At 39.1% G+C, this 15,582-nt stretch overlaps 1 protein-coding gene across 10 annotated transcripts in view; it reads left to right on the forward strand.

Moving 5' to 3' along the window:
- The window catches only part of LOC149150458 (uncharacterized), a 405,388-nt gene that overhangs the window by 274,062 nt on the left and 115,744 nt on the right, over positions 1 to 15,582 (forward strand). For all 10 annotated transcript variants that reach the window (XM_089440913.1, XM_089440910.1, XM_089440911.1 and 7 more), the window contains one exon: positions 1,783 to 1,823. In XM_089440913.1, the coding sequence (XP_089297039.1) occupies positions 1,783 to 1,823 (41 nt within the window). The remainder of the gene's footprint in view (positions 1 to 1,782; positions 1,824 to 15,582) is intronic.

The following is a 15,582-nucleotide window of genomic DNA, read 5'->3' on the forward strand; positions in this document are numbered from 1 at the left end:
CCGCTTTGTACTCTACTTCTCAGACTTTTGACATGTACATGGTCAACATGACATACATAAGAGACAAGGGGTCTATGTAAGATAAAATGGATGTGCGAAATTACAGGGGTGACAACCTTACAAAGCACAATCACCTTTACATAGCAAATAAAATAAATGAGTAGCTAACAGTTCCCATAAATCATGTATCCTAGTGGATCCATCTCAGGATGCCCAAATACCTATGTAGGAAATAAATTGACAACTTGATGGGAATTACAACCATTAGGGAATAGTCGGTCAGAGCAATAAAACTGATCATCCTGAGGATGTGAACTAAAGTGACCTTGGTTTGTTGGGCTACCAACTAACCAACACTTGTATATCAATCATCCCCACATGGACACATACAACAAAATCATCACACTCTTAGCTTATCATGGTGGTCAAATCTGGCAAAAAAAATATAGGGCACACTGCAAAGAATCTGATGTGTAATACAATCTATAGTATAGCCTCCTCATTCCTCCATTTCGAACCTTCTTTCATTGCTTCCCTGATAGTGTCCACTGCTTGTTATAGAGCTAATCTTGTATTCATTATCATGGCTCAAACCATCTTTTGATTAATGTACAAATAAGGTTTGATTATGTCGTGTTTTTATAGCTCTTTGAATTTCATGGTTGAATAATTGTGTTTTGTTACAATAGTGTGGGCCTTAGTGCCTTTATTTTTGATTCTATATTCACTAAGGTGCATATCCATTTCCTTTTTCGTTCATAATCGTAGTTGGTTAATGAAATTGAATCTCCCTCATATTATTTTGATTGAAAGTTTTCATGTGCACTGGTTGCTTGTACACATGTTGAGAACAAATATTGTCTGTGCTATATGCAAGGATTTGTTAGGTTGTAGACAGTGTATGATCACTATAGACATCTTCCTATGACTAGAAAGGCACTAGTCCAAATAAAGGAGCGATTAGCAATGACCATTGGAATTGCTCATAGTTATTTGGTAGATTTGCTAGTGCAGATTTGTGAGATAATAGGCATATTAGACAATCCTCATCATCTTTAGCAAGTTTAAAGGACATGTTGACCTATGATGTCAAAGTTACACCTAAAAGATACATAATCAAAGATGTAATAGTGCAAATTGGTCACTATGAATGCTTGATACTAAATTTTCACAAGATTGAGGTGAATTGTTTAGGAAAACGAGTTTTGATATTGCCTTGTTGGGATGATGCTCCTTTTTTTATACTGAAAGCCAAAACTTCTTTTAGAGGAATCAGTCCTCTTTACTATGTTAACTAACATCAAAGTTGTTGATGGTTTTGTTCGAGCTGTTTTACAGATTGACTTTATTCATTAAAGTCTATGCTGAGATGTTATGATTCGCATATTTAACTACAATGATAGAGAGCTTATTGGTGAACCATATACTTTCTATTTATTTTTACTATACACAAACTATGAAAATTGCTTTTCAGCTCTTGCATGAACTATATACTTTCTATTTCCCATATAAGAGAATATAGTTGTAAAATATAGCATAGAACTACACGTGTCACAGACATTCTTAGTATTCTAATCTCTCTCTTTGTGGCATCACTAGAGTAAAACATGGAATGGTATTCTATTATCATCTCTATTTTCTGTAATATCTTTTTCCTCTTTGAAGCTATACTTGTAGTAAAAAGAATGCTTAAATGCATTTACGTTTGTAACTTTATATTGGTCTTTAGATCCTTTTTTTGCACGCTTAAATAATAGATTTTGTTTGGTGCACTTGATTCAGGTTTTCCAAATTTCATAAACTTCTGGAAAAGAGAAACACAGGTATACAATGTCCTTGAAATGAATGAACAATAATTGCTTTAAAATAATTAGCATCGATGCAAATTAGATGGTTTCTATGTAAAGTAATGGATTATATTATACTAAAAGTTGTATCGTTAACAATTTTAATTCAAGATCAAAAGTATTTGTAGGTGATTGGCCTTTTTTCTCTCTTAGTTATATGAGTGTTGCTGCTAAGAATGATGAATACCACTAAGTATGAATGTTTGTAACTTGTGTATGAGCATGCTATAACATGATCCATATGGAAAGTAAATATGAAAAACGTAATGTACATTGGACCTCGTAATCATTCTCTCAATATTAGTCCTGTTACTGCAAAATCTAACAGGCCTAGTGCAAAGTCTCACTAGGCAACCAAGGTCTTATGGCAACAATGAAATCAGCAACCATTGTCACCTCAATGGATTCTCTCCTGCTATTCATTGGTGGATGTTATCTCCATGAGGGAGGCTTCTCGGGAAAGGCTTAGAGGATAGATGACCAAGGGATCATAAGACAAATGGCTTTCTAAGGGACTTGCAGATAAAATCACCTAAACAAATCCTCAACAAAGGAAGGTTCGAAGGCGATAAGTGTCTAATGATTATGGGAGAAGGTACCAACAACACCTTGAAGGCCAAGATAAGATTTAGAAGTGTTCAAGTACACTTTCCGCCAGCCCCAATAGACTAGAAGCCTGTTATAAACTAGGGTTTTTATTGATATGCAGATTTACAACATCTAATACCATATAATGGCTAAGAAATAGCCTCCAAATGATAAATTCAACAAGGGATTAAAGGATATCAAAGAGGTAAGAAAGGGATAGGAAAACTTTAGGTTTTTTAATGGTTTCATATGCATAAAACAACAATAAATGTCTAGATTTCAGCCCTATTTTTGGGGTGGAAAATGCAATTAATGGTAGACTTTGCTTTTTCTAATTTATTAAATGAATTTCTTATTAATAGAACAATAACATATAGATGCAAAATTACCATAACATGCAAATTTAAACCAAATCCTAACCCTAGCTACCAAGAATTATGGAAAATATAGAGTTAAGAGGTAATCCCACAACTAGACTAGTGCCTCTATTCAATTGGGTGATCGAGTCAAAAGGGTGAGGTCATTAATAGAAGGACTTGGATGAAGAGGGTGGAAGACTAAATATGCTCTCTTAAAAAGCCTAGCAACTTCATGTTGTAGGAGATTTAAGGTCAAAGGATGCATGCAACAATTTCCTTTGATGGATTCTGGAATGACAATTTTTCATAACATATAGAAACAAGATTGCTAGACCGTGAGCTCCTAAAACTCTAAGATTTGCTTTTATCTGGTACGCAATTTGAAAGCATCGGTAAATCAACTTATGTGTTGGCTCTGATTTTGTCTTTGCACATGAATTTAGTTTGATATATATATATATTTCTCCGCGAAGGTTTCCATGCATTCCTCTATTAAAAAATCAGCTCATTGGCTCTCTATCCAGAGGAATGTGTTTTGATTTGAGTTGCATTGGGGGTCATAATGTTAAATCCGTTTTTGATGAGCTTCAAGTCGTTCAACATTTAAACTGTAATTGAAGCAAACGTTTTCACTACACAGATCAAATTTTGTCACGGTTAGAATATCTCTAATGGTGCACTTATCAATTTGAAGGATCAGAGCTTTGTAATGGTGAAATTAGTTGTTGCAGAGTCTATGCTTTAAAGTTACAGGGAATAAGGCACATAAGAGCTCTGGTATGAAAGGAGTTGAAGGTAGATAAATGCCTAGATTATGTCATTTTTCAATTCACCCCCGTCAGCATATGATGTATTTCAGTATATACAACCTTTTCTTTGCGCTTAAAAAACAAAACCCTTGAATGTTTGGCATAGATCTATATTTGGGAAGGCATTTTCTATTGTGTGGTCATTCCTTAATTAATGATCAAGTCCATGGCATCTCGAATGAATGAGATCTTGATCATTTCTATTTTCAACTCTCAGAGTAAATGATTGTAGTTAATTCTACATGGGTTTTGGAGAATGTAATGAATGGATCTCAGAATTATTCCACTGGGAGTGCTGTTACATTCAAAGATGGCAGCTATTGGAATTTTTTAGTAATGATCTACACAATAAAGCAACATTCACACTAAATTGATCTAGATGAGCAAGATTGCCAAAGTACGAGGGAAAGTCTATGGATTGTTGGTATAACCTCTAGATTGTTGGTCTTGTTGTGTAGATGCCTCGTACTTGTTTCACTCTAATGGACAATACCTATATAATGTTTGCCAGTCTTTACATTTTTGCATACAATACAATCCATATCAGTGTCATATAAGCATTAGAGGTACCAAATTGAAAGGCCATAGTTTAATATACCAAATACAGTTGGGCATATGGACAATTACGTTTCCTGCGTTCCTTCCAGAGTTCCCTCTAATGTTGTATGGCTACATCCAACAATTTGATGAACCAATAAAAGCCTCAGAGTTGATGCTAAACAACCACTTGGCCATGCGATAATTTATTAGTTGAGGTATATTTTGTTCTTATCACTATCATTAATCCCACATTGATCAAAAGAAAATTACCATTAGAAATTCATTGTTGACACTACCTCTCACCGGAATGAGATATTAGTCATGGTGTGGACATATATTGTGTATGCTACTTATTAAAGAGATATCTTAAAGCTTTTTGATAGCAGATTTCCTTTTGAAATATTTATAGAGAAGGGGTTGCAAGAAAAAGAATTTCCTTTCAAAATATTTATAAAGAAGCAAGCGCAAAAGAACAAATTTTTGGAATTTATGTTGTTTTCAAAGGGGGTATGTTCATCAACATAAGTATTTATTTAAACGGAGGTTGTCTATATTTTTCAAGAAAGTTTTTGGCTTTAAATCTAGTCATTATTATTGTAAGAAAAATCTCAATTTTATTTTGCTTCTTGTCCTAGACCACCTTGAAATTGAACAAGTGGATTTAAGGACACTTGTTTTTTGTGTGATTGTGTATGATTTTGGATGTGTGATACCTATTGTGTGTAGTTTTGGCACAAATTTAAATTTGTCACATTGCTCTAAAGGTAAAAAGGTGTTAAAAATAAGAAAAAGGGAGAAATTTTTAGTAAGACATGCTTGAAAATGAATAAGGGGGTCAATTGTGTCATCAAGTCAAGACATTAAATCATTGTAAAAATCAGTTTAGGGTGCATGATTGGTAGTACCCAACACCCTAAGATGATATAATTCAAACGACCTTGAGATAAAAGTACAAGAGAATGAGTCAAGTGAAAAATGGGTAAAGGTGGAAAACGTCTACAAAATGCTTCTCAAAAAAATAAAGATTTGCAAGAGTGCAACGATGAATTGCACAATAAAATTAAAATACTTGAGTGGAAATCAAAAGAAAATGAAACAATAATTGATCAAATGGTTTACACTCTAGCATCTGCAAAAATAAATATATATGAAGGACCAATTGTTTGATGCTCTTCAGACAATTGATGGTATGATTGATGCAGCTAGGGCTACGAGGGATCAACCCCCTCGAACCCGCTCCTGAAGCACACTTTGATTAAAAGCGCTAAGAGAGCAATGCAAGGAGCACCCTCCTAATTCGCTCCCGTTTGGGAGCGAATTTTGGTAGTGCTCTCTTGCAAAGAAAAATTCGCTCCCTGGTTTTCAGGGAGCGATCCCTCCCGTGACACTCCCAATCACTTTGGGAGCGATCACTTCCTCTTAAAAGGTGCGCTTCCGCGACCAAGGAGGCAGGGTTTTTTTTAGGAGGGGAATGGGAGGGGCCAAAAAGAATAAAATGCCTCCTTCCCTCCCTCATAACATCATTTCATGTGAGAGAGAGAGAGATTGAGAGGGTTTGAGATTAAGACGCTTGTGGGAGATTGTTGGAGCTTGCAAGGGAGATTGAAGGCTCCCATTTGTGAGAGCTTGGGAGGTTGAAGACTGCCACCACCATTGGAGAGCCAAGGAGGTAGGACCTAATCCCCATTTTTTTTTCCATGTAACATTTGTGTTTTTTATATGTTGAATGAATTTAGAATCTAAATGTTCTTTTTCTCCTCCTACTCTTTCCCATTCCTCCCTCATTTTATTACAGGCAATAATCTCAAGCTTCAACAAACATGATGAGTATATGGCTTAGCCTTATCTTGTTGGTTCCATTTTTTGCTATGATGATGGTGTTGGGAAGCAAAAGAAGAAGTGATGAAGATGATGAAGAAGCGGGTTGTGGTGGAGGATACCTTGGAGAAGAGGAGGAGGAGGAGGATAATGGGAGTGAAGATGATGGAAAGAAAACCAAGGTAGAATGAACACGCTTGTGGAAATATGTTACTAGGCTTGGAGGATGGAAAAGGGGTGGAACCACCAAATTTGTATACCCCCATTGCAAATCTACTTACATAGGTTCATATAATTGTACCAAAATTCATCTATGTGGGAAAATGCCATGGGATGGAAATAAGCAAGTAGGAATCAAAACTCGTGAAAATGTGTTAACACAATAAAGAGCCAAATATATAACGTAAGAGTAGGAAGCACAATACCAATAAAAAAGATCAAAGGGTAAACATGACACCACTAGCAAACGTAGAGCAAAAAATCTATCAGCATCCCACCCATGGTAGTGGATTCGCAACCATAGGCACTGACATCCCTTGAAGGCATAGAACAATACTAGAACTCCTTGATGAGGTTGTAGGGATAACACGGATGCAAAAATTTTCTGGTTTCTCTTTTCATGTGGCATCTGATTCAATGTTCTTCACTCACCTTATTGGCATGAAATGGTTGCTGCCATCAATGATGCCCCTAAAAGATACAAGAGCCTCGGGTATGACAAAGCTATAACCGTGGGACTTGATCGGGAAAAAGCCAAAGTAAAAAATGCTTTGGGTATATTCAGAAATGCTTGGAATGAATATGGGGTGTCCATTGTATCTGATGGTTGGAAAAATGTACAAGGCAAGCCATTGATACGCGTTCTTGGTGTGTCTGCGACTAGTGCAGTCTTCCTTTCATCTCATGACTACTTAGATAAGTTAAGGACCAACATTAACATTGTAGAACCATTAATTCAAATATTGGGCCATACAATGTCATCCAAGTCATTATTGATAATGCTTCTAATTGTAAGGCAACGAGAGCAATCATTGAGGATAGATACCCCACCATATTTTGGTCTGGGTGTTTGGTTCACACAATGAACCTTTTGATGCATGACATTATTAAGATAAACGAACCTCAATACAATTGGATTGGTTCATTGTATAAGAAAGGAAAGAATATTGCTATTACCAATCATAGCAATACCCATGGCCTTTTCCATAGTCATTGAAGGTTGGAGCTATTGAAGATTGTAAAGACTAGATTTTTTAGATATTACCTCACCTTCAGACACCTTTTGAAGGTAAGAGGCATTGGCTAGCATGGTATCAAGTGAATCATGGCAGATATTAAAGGACAAGGTTGCAACTGCATCTGACAGGGAAGATTTTCAAGAGGTGGACTCCGTTCTTGATTGTTAGTTTTGGGCAAGTGTGAAGAATGCTTTGCAGTTCGCCAAGCCCATTTATAACATGATTCATTTTGTAGATATAGGTGCGCCGGTGATTGGGGAAGTGTATGAGCAAGTGGATAGCATGCTAGGGCAAATCAAAGATATTGTTTAGCCGTAAGATCCAATCTTGTATGATTATATTCACAAACATGTGGTCATAAGGTGGGATAATTTTAATGTTCCACTCCATGCCTTGGCGTATGTCTTTATGCCAAAAATACTACTCTCCATCTTGGTTGGCCACACCTGCACCTGGGGGTGGGGCTAGGAGAAAACCCCATGCAAATCCGGAGGTACAAAATGGGTATTTGTTAGCATTAGACAAGCTAGTTCTTGTCAGGGAGGAATGTGCTAGATTGCATGGAGAATTAAGCAAATACTTTAGTCAAATTGGAGTGTTTGGTTCTTTGCATGCAATTGATGATAGAGATAGAATGGATCCTGTTGAATGGTGGAACATGTATGGCTCTGGGGGACCTTTGGCAAAATTGGCAGTTAAAGTGCTTTCACAGGTGGTTAATACTTCTTCTGCAGAGAGGTGTTGGAGCACCTATAGCTTCATCCACAATGTCAAAAGAAACTGCCTCAATGAAAACTGGGCAGAAAGCTTGGTTTATGTACACTACAACTTGAGGTTGTTGACACATTATTGTGAGTGAGCTTGATTTGATAGAGCATATATCACTTGGGACAACAACTCAGAGGAGGACAATTTGGAGGATGGAGCCTTACATTTAGAACAATTGGAAGCAAAAATTTTGAACAATGAGGATGAAGCAGCAACAATAGCATCAATAGCCATGCCACCCCCATCATCCACTAGTAGTAGTCAAGTTGCACCAACTTTGCTGCTACTTCCATCTGCAACATTATGTGGAGGTCATGTGCCTTTTGTTTCTAGATGTGGCCGTCCGACTATGCGAGAGGAGACTCGCATTGTTCATAGACCACGAGAAAATATATTAGAAATTTCTTGTGGCAAGAAGAAATTTTAGTAGATAGTAGATTTACTTGTCTTTTCTAGTTTCTAGTACTTTTTATAACTATTGACTCTTTCATATTTATTATGGTATTTTTTGTGAACAATATATGACAATTTAAGTTTGAAGTTTGAAGTTGGCAATTATAACTCATTGGTAATCAATTATGAATATGATGCTTCGTGAAAGTTGAAACTACAAACTTCATTTCATGTTTGATCTTCTTTGTTATAGTTTGGTGATGGTTACATGTACAACGTTAGTGATGAAAAATTGTATATAATGAACTTTGAAACTTTGAAACTTTAAGATTGGTGAGAATCGCGATGTTGTAACTTGTGGAACTATGGTTGATGAAGATTATGACTACTAGATGATTGATGTTATATGGTTTATGTTGAAGAATCTAGGGCAAGTAGGATTAATGTGATTCTTCTTAGCTTGATAACTATTTGTGAGGTGTTTTCAATTTTTCTTCTTATTCCAATCTTCACTTATTATTATTAGAGTGTGTCTTCTTTAGTTCATCAAATAGCTACCAAAACAAAGAGACAAGAACACAAAATGTTGGCATTCTGCCAGGGCCAAAACCTCTCCCTCTTGGAGAGGAAAACCCGCACATAATTCTTCTTATAGAGATTCCAATTGATGAACACCAAGACCATGACCCTTGACTTACTATGCCACTCCAAGACCAAGACACCAATCCTCTTCTTTGTCACTTCTGAGATCATCTTCATTACTGTTGCTTCACTGAAGTCATCATTATTGCATTACTGAGATCTCGACACCTTGTTGCACCTTCATTGAGAATATTGCTGCACTTTTACTGAGATATTCATTATAACAACGAGATTATCATTGCTGCATCATTGTTACATCTTCACTGAGATCTTCTCCTTGTAATTGTGTCTTCATCAGGATCATGATTATATCTATATGCCAAGGTATGGTGAGTCACTGTGAGATATACCGAGATCATGACTGTGATTTTTCTCCCTGCATTTCATCATCATAGATATGCTGCGTTTGTCTAGTATGCTGAGACAGAGTATACATTGAGATCCTCATCATTATAATCATGCTGAGATCGTGACTGTAAACATGCCGAGAAGGTATTATCACCAATGTGTTGAGACTGTGTGCTGCTATGGGATCATCGTGATCCTCTCCATCGCAATTGTGCCAAGACTGTAACTGTGCTACTCATCTGGAAAATACACATACTGCATCATTACCTTACTGTGGCATATAAAAACCCTTCCTGTAACTGCCATCCGAAATTCATGTACCTTGTGACAGACCTCCGAAATTTCAGACAAATCCGAGTTCTGTACTCCTGTGGTTGACCGAGATTCCTGCACCATCTGAAATTTCAGAGGTATCTGAATTGTCTTTTCTGTGGTGACCCCAGCGGGGTATATATAGTGGTTTGCCCTCCATATTAAGCCGACATGAACCAACGAAGAGGTGTGTCTTTATATGTGAGCCGACATGACTTCTTTTAGCTATTTAATTCATTTTTGCAGGCCGACATGACTGTTTTGCTTGCTGCCTTCTTCAAGAGGATTGTGCTTGTCTTGGAGGGCTGTTCTAGACACTAGGTTGACTCATATACATTACATATATGCTCAAGAAGAGCTCTTTACATATGTCTTTGACTCTTTGACTTTCCTAGACCTATGGAATGAGCAAGAAACTCATTCTTATAATTTACAAAAATAATATTTCTTTTTCTTGACAAGTACAAAGATCAAAATTACATTTGTAAATACCGAACCTAGTTACACTTTCTTCAACAGTTTATTCTATGTTTTTATGTTTTTTATAACTAACTCATCATTTTACATGCTTTTGTTGACATATATGCATCAAAATATATAAAAATATATATTATATAAAAAGCGCTCCCAAAATCGCTCCCGACCTGGAAGCTTCTGAAAATTGTCGCTCCCCACTCTCGCTTCCGCTTCTAAGCTGCCTTGGATGTAGCATCTATAGTGAAGTTAGATGCAATTTGTGATACAAAAGATCTAATAAAAAAGGTTAATGCATCTTGTGATACAAATGAATTCATCCACAAAGTTGATGCAAGTTGTGGCACAAAAGAGCTAATAAAACAGAGTGACACTACATGTGATACAAAAAACCTTATTCAAAAGTGTGATGCAACATGTAACACAAATGAAATAATGCATATGATTGATGTTTCTTGTATAACAAAAGGCATAATGATTGCAGATGAGTCTCAAAGATAGAATGAAAATATGTAATGTCCCTTCCTAATTATTCTCCCTAAGGTGACAAAAACAATTTTGTCATTTTTGGCTTAATGCAATTTTGGTGAATAAACTTAGGAAAAAGGGGGTCGATGTGCATTTTAGTGGAATGTGGGGGCCACTCGTCCACAAATAATATGCACCCCTTGAAGGCAGTGCAATTTTCTTAAGTGGGGGTCAAAATTATTGATGGGGCCCACATGAGACTCAAGGGAGCAAGCATAAATAGGAGAAGAGGAGTGACATTTCGGGCCTTTTGATGATTTGAGAATTCATTGTTGCTTTGGCTGTTCAACTGAGCTACAACATGCTTCTTAGCACAAGAGCTTCCCAAGGAGTGAAGCTCACCCTTTCTTTGGTGGACCTCGAGTTCCACCCAAGGATGGTCTTCCCTTTTCATTTGAAGAGAGAGAGAGAGTTACATCCTACAGAGATTTATGTTGCCTTGGTTCAGCAGGGACACAATGGAGGAAGCCACACTGTTTTGGTGGAGCAGAGGTGTTGGGAATTGGGTGAGAAGTGTTGCCGGAGTGATCCTTGTCCAATTTCCAGCTTAGAGGAGCGATATTTCAGCAGGAGGAGGAGCCTAGCACTCAGGTCGAATTTTTGGCTCAAGGGACTGCGTCATTTTCCCCAGGACTGCGCAGTCTATGGTGTGGGTTGTTTAGAGGGAGCCTTGGCCGGAGGATTGAGGAGTTGGGTTGCTGGGATTTTGATGGGAGACATACTTGGAGGGGTTTCTTAGCATTTTGGGAGCAAGAAACAACAGTTCCAGCTACAGGTGCAAATTTCTGGTTTGGAGGAGGGCCAAGCTCTAGGAGGCCGAATTTGGAGGGTCAAAACTAGGGAAAACCCTTTCTGGGTTTTTTTTGGGTTTTTGGCAAGGAGCACACTCCTAATTTTATAGAATTTTCTGGGCTGTTTTGAGGGGGTAAATCAGAGCTTGAAGTCAGCCAACAGTGTAGAATTAGAGGGCCAACGTAGTTTTCTGGAGAGCAACATTTCTACAACAGTTGGGCATTTTTGTATTGATCACTTGAGGCTTGTAGCTTGCCTTGTGCAAGCCCAGGTGCACCTCTTCCATCTTCTATTGTACTCCAGCCATTATATTTAATGAAAATTGGGTAGTTTGGTGTTTGAGGAGAAATTTCTATTATGTGTAAATTGTTGAACAAATTTTGTTTTGAAATTTATTGCATGTCTTTGTTATCACTGCAAATTTTCCATTAGGAATATTACAGTGGTATCAGAGCATGTTCTTGGCTAGGGTGGGGAACAACAATAGGTGATGCCACCACGATACCAAGGGGTAGTCTTCCAGAGAGGTTGTGGTAGAGGCAGAGGCAGGGGTCGAGGTAGAGACGAAGGCCCAGACCCATTTTCAGACACCGAGGTGGAGAACTGTAGAGGAGGGATGGACAATCAGGAGGACAACGAGCAACCCAGGCCAATGGGTCAGAACCAAGTTTTGGAGGAGCTACTAAGGACTAATTAACAGATGTTGAGGCAAGGGCAACTCATGATGGACATGATGCAGCAGGTGATGGGGTTGCAGATGGGTGGAATGCCCGAGGGAGAGCCTCAAGGTAATGGGGGCTCCAGAGCAAGAGGAGGCAACCGTACTTATCAGCTCCCACATACTCCCCAGCATGGGCAGGATGGCCATCCTACTTTACCTCACTTTGTGGAGGAGGCCGAGTCGGAGAGGCAGTCAGACTCGGTTGCAAATTTGGTCCATTTAGTTGCATCTGGCATTGATGAGTATGAGGGGTTGGATATCCAGATTAAGTGGGTGATGTCTTTTGGGGAGTACATCCACCTCAAGGAGAGACACACTACAAGGGATGGAGCCCACTACAGAGGGGGAACATCCAACCAGGATGTGCAAAAGTTAGCAGGGAAGGTTACACTTCTGAACTTTGATGGGTCAACAAAGAGTTTGGCCAGGGCATGGATCCAGAAGCTAGACACATATTTCCACCTGAACCCCATGCGGGAAGCTGATGCTATACGATTTGCTACTCTTCACTTGGAGGGGGATGCCCAGGAGTGGTGGTATCATGGTTGATCACATTGGGACACATCCATATCACCACTTACACAGAGTTCACCCGGAGGCTGCTGGAGAGGTTTGAGAGGAAGGACCCAGAGTTGCATTTCAGGGAGTTAGCCCATCTGAGGCAAACTAGCAGCGCAAAGGCTTACATTAGAGAGTTCCAGAGATTGGCAGTGATGGTGACAGACATCTCAGAGGCTTGACTGATTATGCTATTTGTGGAGGGGCTTGTTAAGCCTTTGCGTGGTTGTGTGAGGGCTTACAAACCCACATCACTTCCGGATGCTATGCCCAGGACCCGAGATATGATTGATGCAGTGCCCAAGACCTGGGCTTTCGTTCCCTCTAGACTCACGACACCACAAGGGAACCGAGACACCAGACCACCGCAGAGAGATGAAGGATGTGGCCAGCTGGATCATGAGACTCAGAGAGACCTATGGAGTAGGAGGTTGTGCTTCATGTGCCAGGAGCGTTGGGCACCTGGGCACAAGTGCACCAAGGGCAAGGCCCATTTCATTGAGGTGTATTCAGATAGTGAGCCCGATGAGGAGGTCGAGATAGGAGCTGAGCAGGGAGAGGAGGAAGGACAGACATCAGGAGGGCCACCACCACCACCACCGAGAGGAGGACCGTTTGCCCCATCCGGGGGAGTCCTCGCTTCACTTCGGGGAGTGCCGAAGTACTTGACACTCAGGATTAGGGGGATAGTACAAGGGCAACGCGTGTCGGTCCTAATGGACAATGGGGCCACCGACAACTTTATTGATGCTCAGATGGTAGAGTGTAGGGGCATCCAGACCAATGTTGCACGAAGCGGGAGCGAAGCGGAAGCGCGAAGCGCGGAAGCGTCATTTTCCAAAAATCTAGGGAGCGAAGCGTCCGCGGAAGCGTCTGCTATATATATATATATTTTTATATATTTTTTTGCATTTATACTCAAAACAAACATCCCAAATACCAAATTAATTGTAGAAGACATGAAAACATGCATATTTTTGCATAAATCAAGATAGATATGGCATCCATGATTCCATTGTAGTTACTAGTATGTACAACAATCATCTATATTCTAGCTATTACAAACATACATCAAATTTTTAAGCATATTATAAAACATAAAACATTTAAGCATATTATAAAACATAAAACATAGAGCATATTATGATTTATCTAGCAAGTGAGCAACTGTCAACATTTGTCATGTCCAAAATTCAAATAATAATGTTTACAAAATATGTCACTTGGTCACCGCCAAGCCAAAAAGGTTCAAAATTCAAATTCACAAGTCTACAAGTCTAATGAGTAATCTATAGACTATGACAAAAAGAAGTAGATTGTGAATATATCTACTAATCTCTCCTCCTTCCACCACGAATAGAACGTGATGGCGTGCCTCCACGTGGTGGCAATGAAGAAGATGGTCCCTGTGTAAGTTGTGGCACTGGAACTGATGAAGAAGAACCCCCTGCTGTTGGTGTTGAACCATGGAACCTAGGACCAGATGGGGGTGGGGGTGGTGGCATATCAACACGGTCATCATCATCCTAGAATCGCTCAAAAAATTCATGCAAAAAAAAAAAAACACTAGTTAACAAAAAAATTAAAAACATGAATTAGAGAAATGCTTTATAAGGGAAAATTGGAAAATTCATACCACAATGGACATACCAGGAGAGCATCCTCTAATTGCTCTAGTTGCAACACTCCATCCTCCAAATTGGGCTCCTCTGGATGCTTGTCCCAAGTCAACAAGTCTTTATTAGACTTTGCATCTTCACAGTAATGGGACAACAATCGCAAGTTGTAATGAACATAAACCAAGCTCTCTGCCCGGTCTAAACTCAACCTGTTCCTTTTAACACTGTGGATGAAAGAATAAGAGCTCCAACACCTCTCTGCAGAAGAAGTGTTTACCACCTGTGATAGCACCCGCAATGCCAAACTCTGTAGAAGTGGAGTAGGCCCTCCATGCATGTTCCACCACTCAAGAGCAGAAAAATGCTCTCGATCTTCAATTGAATGCATGCTCCCAAATGGACCAGTGTTGAGCGTATAGTTGCTCACCTGTCTCCGTACCAATGCAGCCTCCTCATTATCAGGGATTAATCTACTCAATGCAGCCATATATTTTTCGTGAACCTCTTTATCTTGGTGTGGTTTTTTCCTGCTTCCCCCCCCAGGTGCTGGTTTTGAAAGCCATGATGGATGATAGTACCTAGGTGTCAAAACATATGCTAATGCATGCAATGGAACATTTAGCATATCCCATCGCTTTTCCACCTCTTCACGAATATAATTGTACAAGGTGGTATCTCTAGGCTCAACAATGTCTTTAATCTGCCCCAACATGCTATCCATTTGCTCATACACCTCCCCAATTACTGGTCGATCTGAATCTGCAAACTTGATCATGTAATAAATTGGTTTGGTGAATTGCAAAACATATTTAACCTGTGACCAAAAGTAAGTGTCAAGAACAGTGTCCTTGACTACATTAGCAGTAGCACCATCTGTACACTGGTTAATTTCATCCCATGTTTCAGCACACACCAGATTAGTTAAAGCTTGTCTCACCTTCACTAGCCGCCTAAAGGTGAGGTAATAACTAGCAAATCTTGTCTTTGCAATTTTAAGCAATTGCAACTTGGAGTAAGTGCCATAGAAGTAGTTTACCCTTGTATGCCCTGTGATGAATTTAATGAGCTGCTTCCCTTTCCTGTAAACCTCAGCAATCCACCCACATTCTTTGTGTTTCACAATATCATGCATCAAAAGGTTCAATGTGTGAACCAGGCACCCAGACCAAAAGATGTGTGGATGAGTACGCTCAATAATTTTTCCTGCTGCCTTACAATTTGCTGCATT

The sequence above is a fragment of the Pinus tabuliformis genome, chromosome 9 (assembly GCF_031772625.1).
Source record: "Pinus tabuliformis cultivar Carrire ecotype Pingquan chromosome 9, CPIR1, whole genome shotgun sequence".
NCBI classification, from domain to species: domain Eukaryota; kingdom Viridiplantae; phylum Streptophyta; class Pinopsida; order Pinales; family Pinaceae; genus Pinus; species Pinus tabuliformis.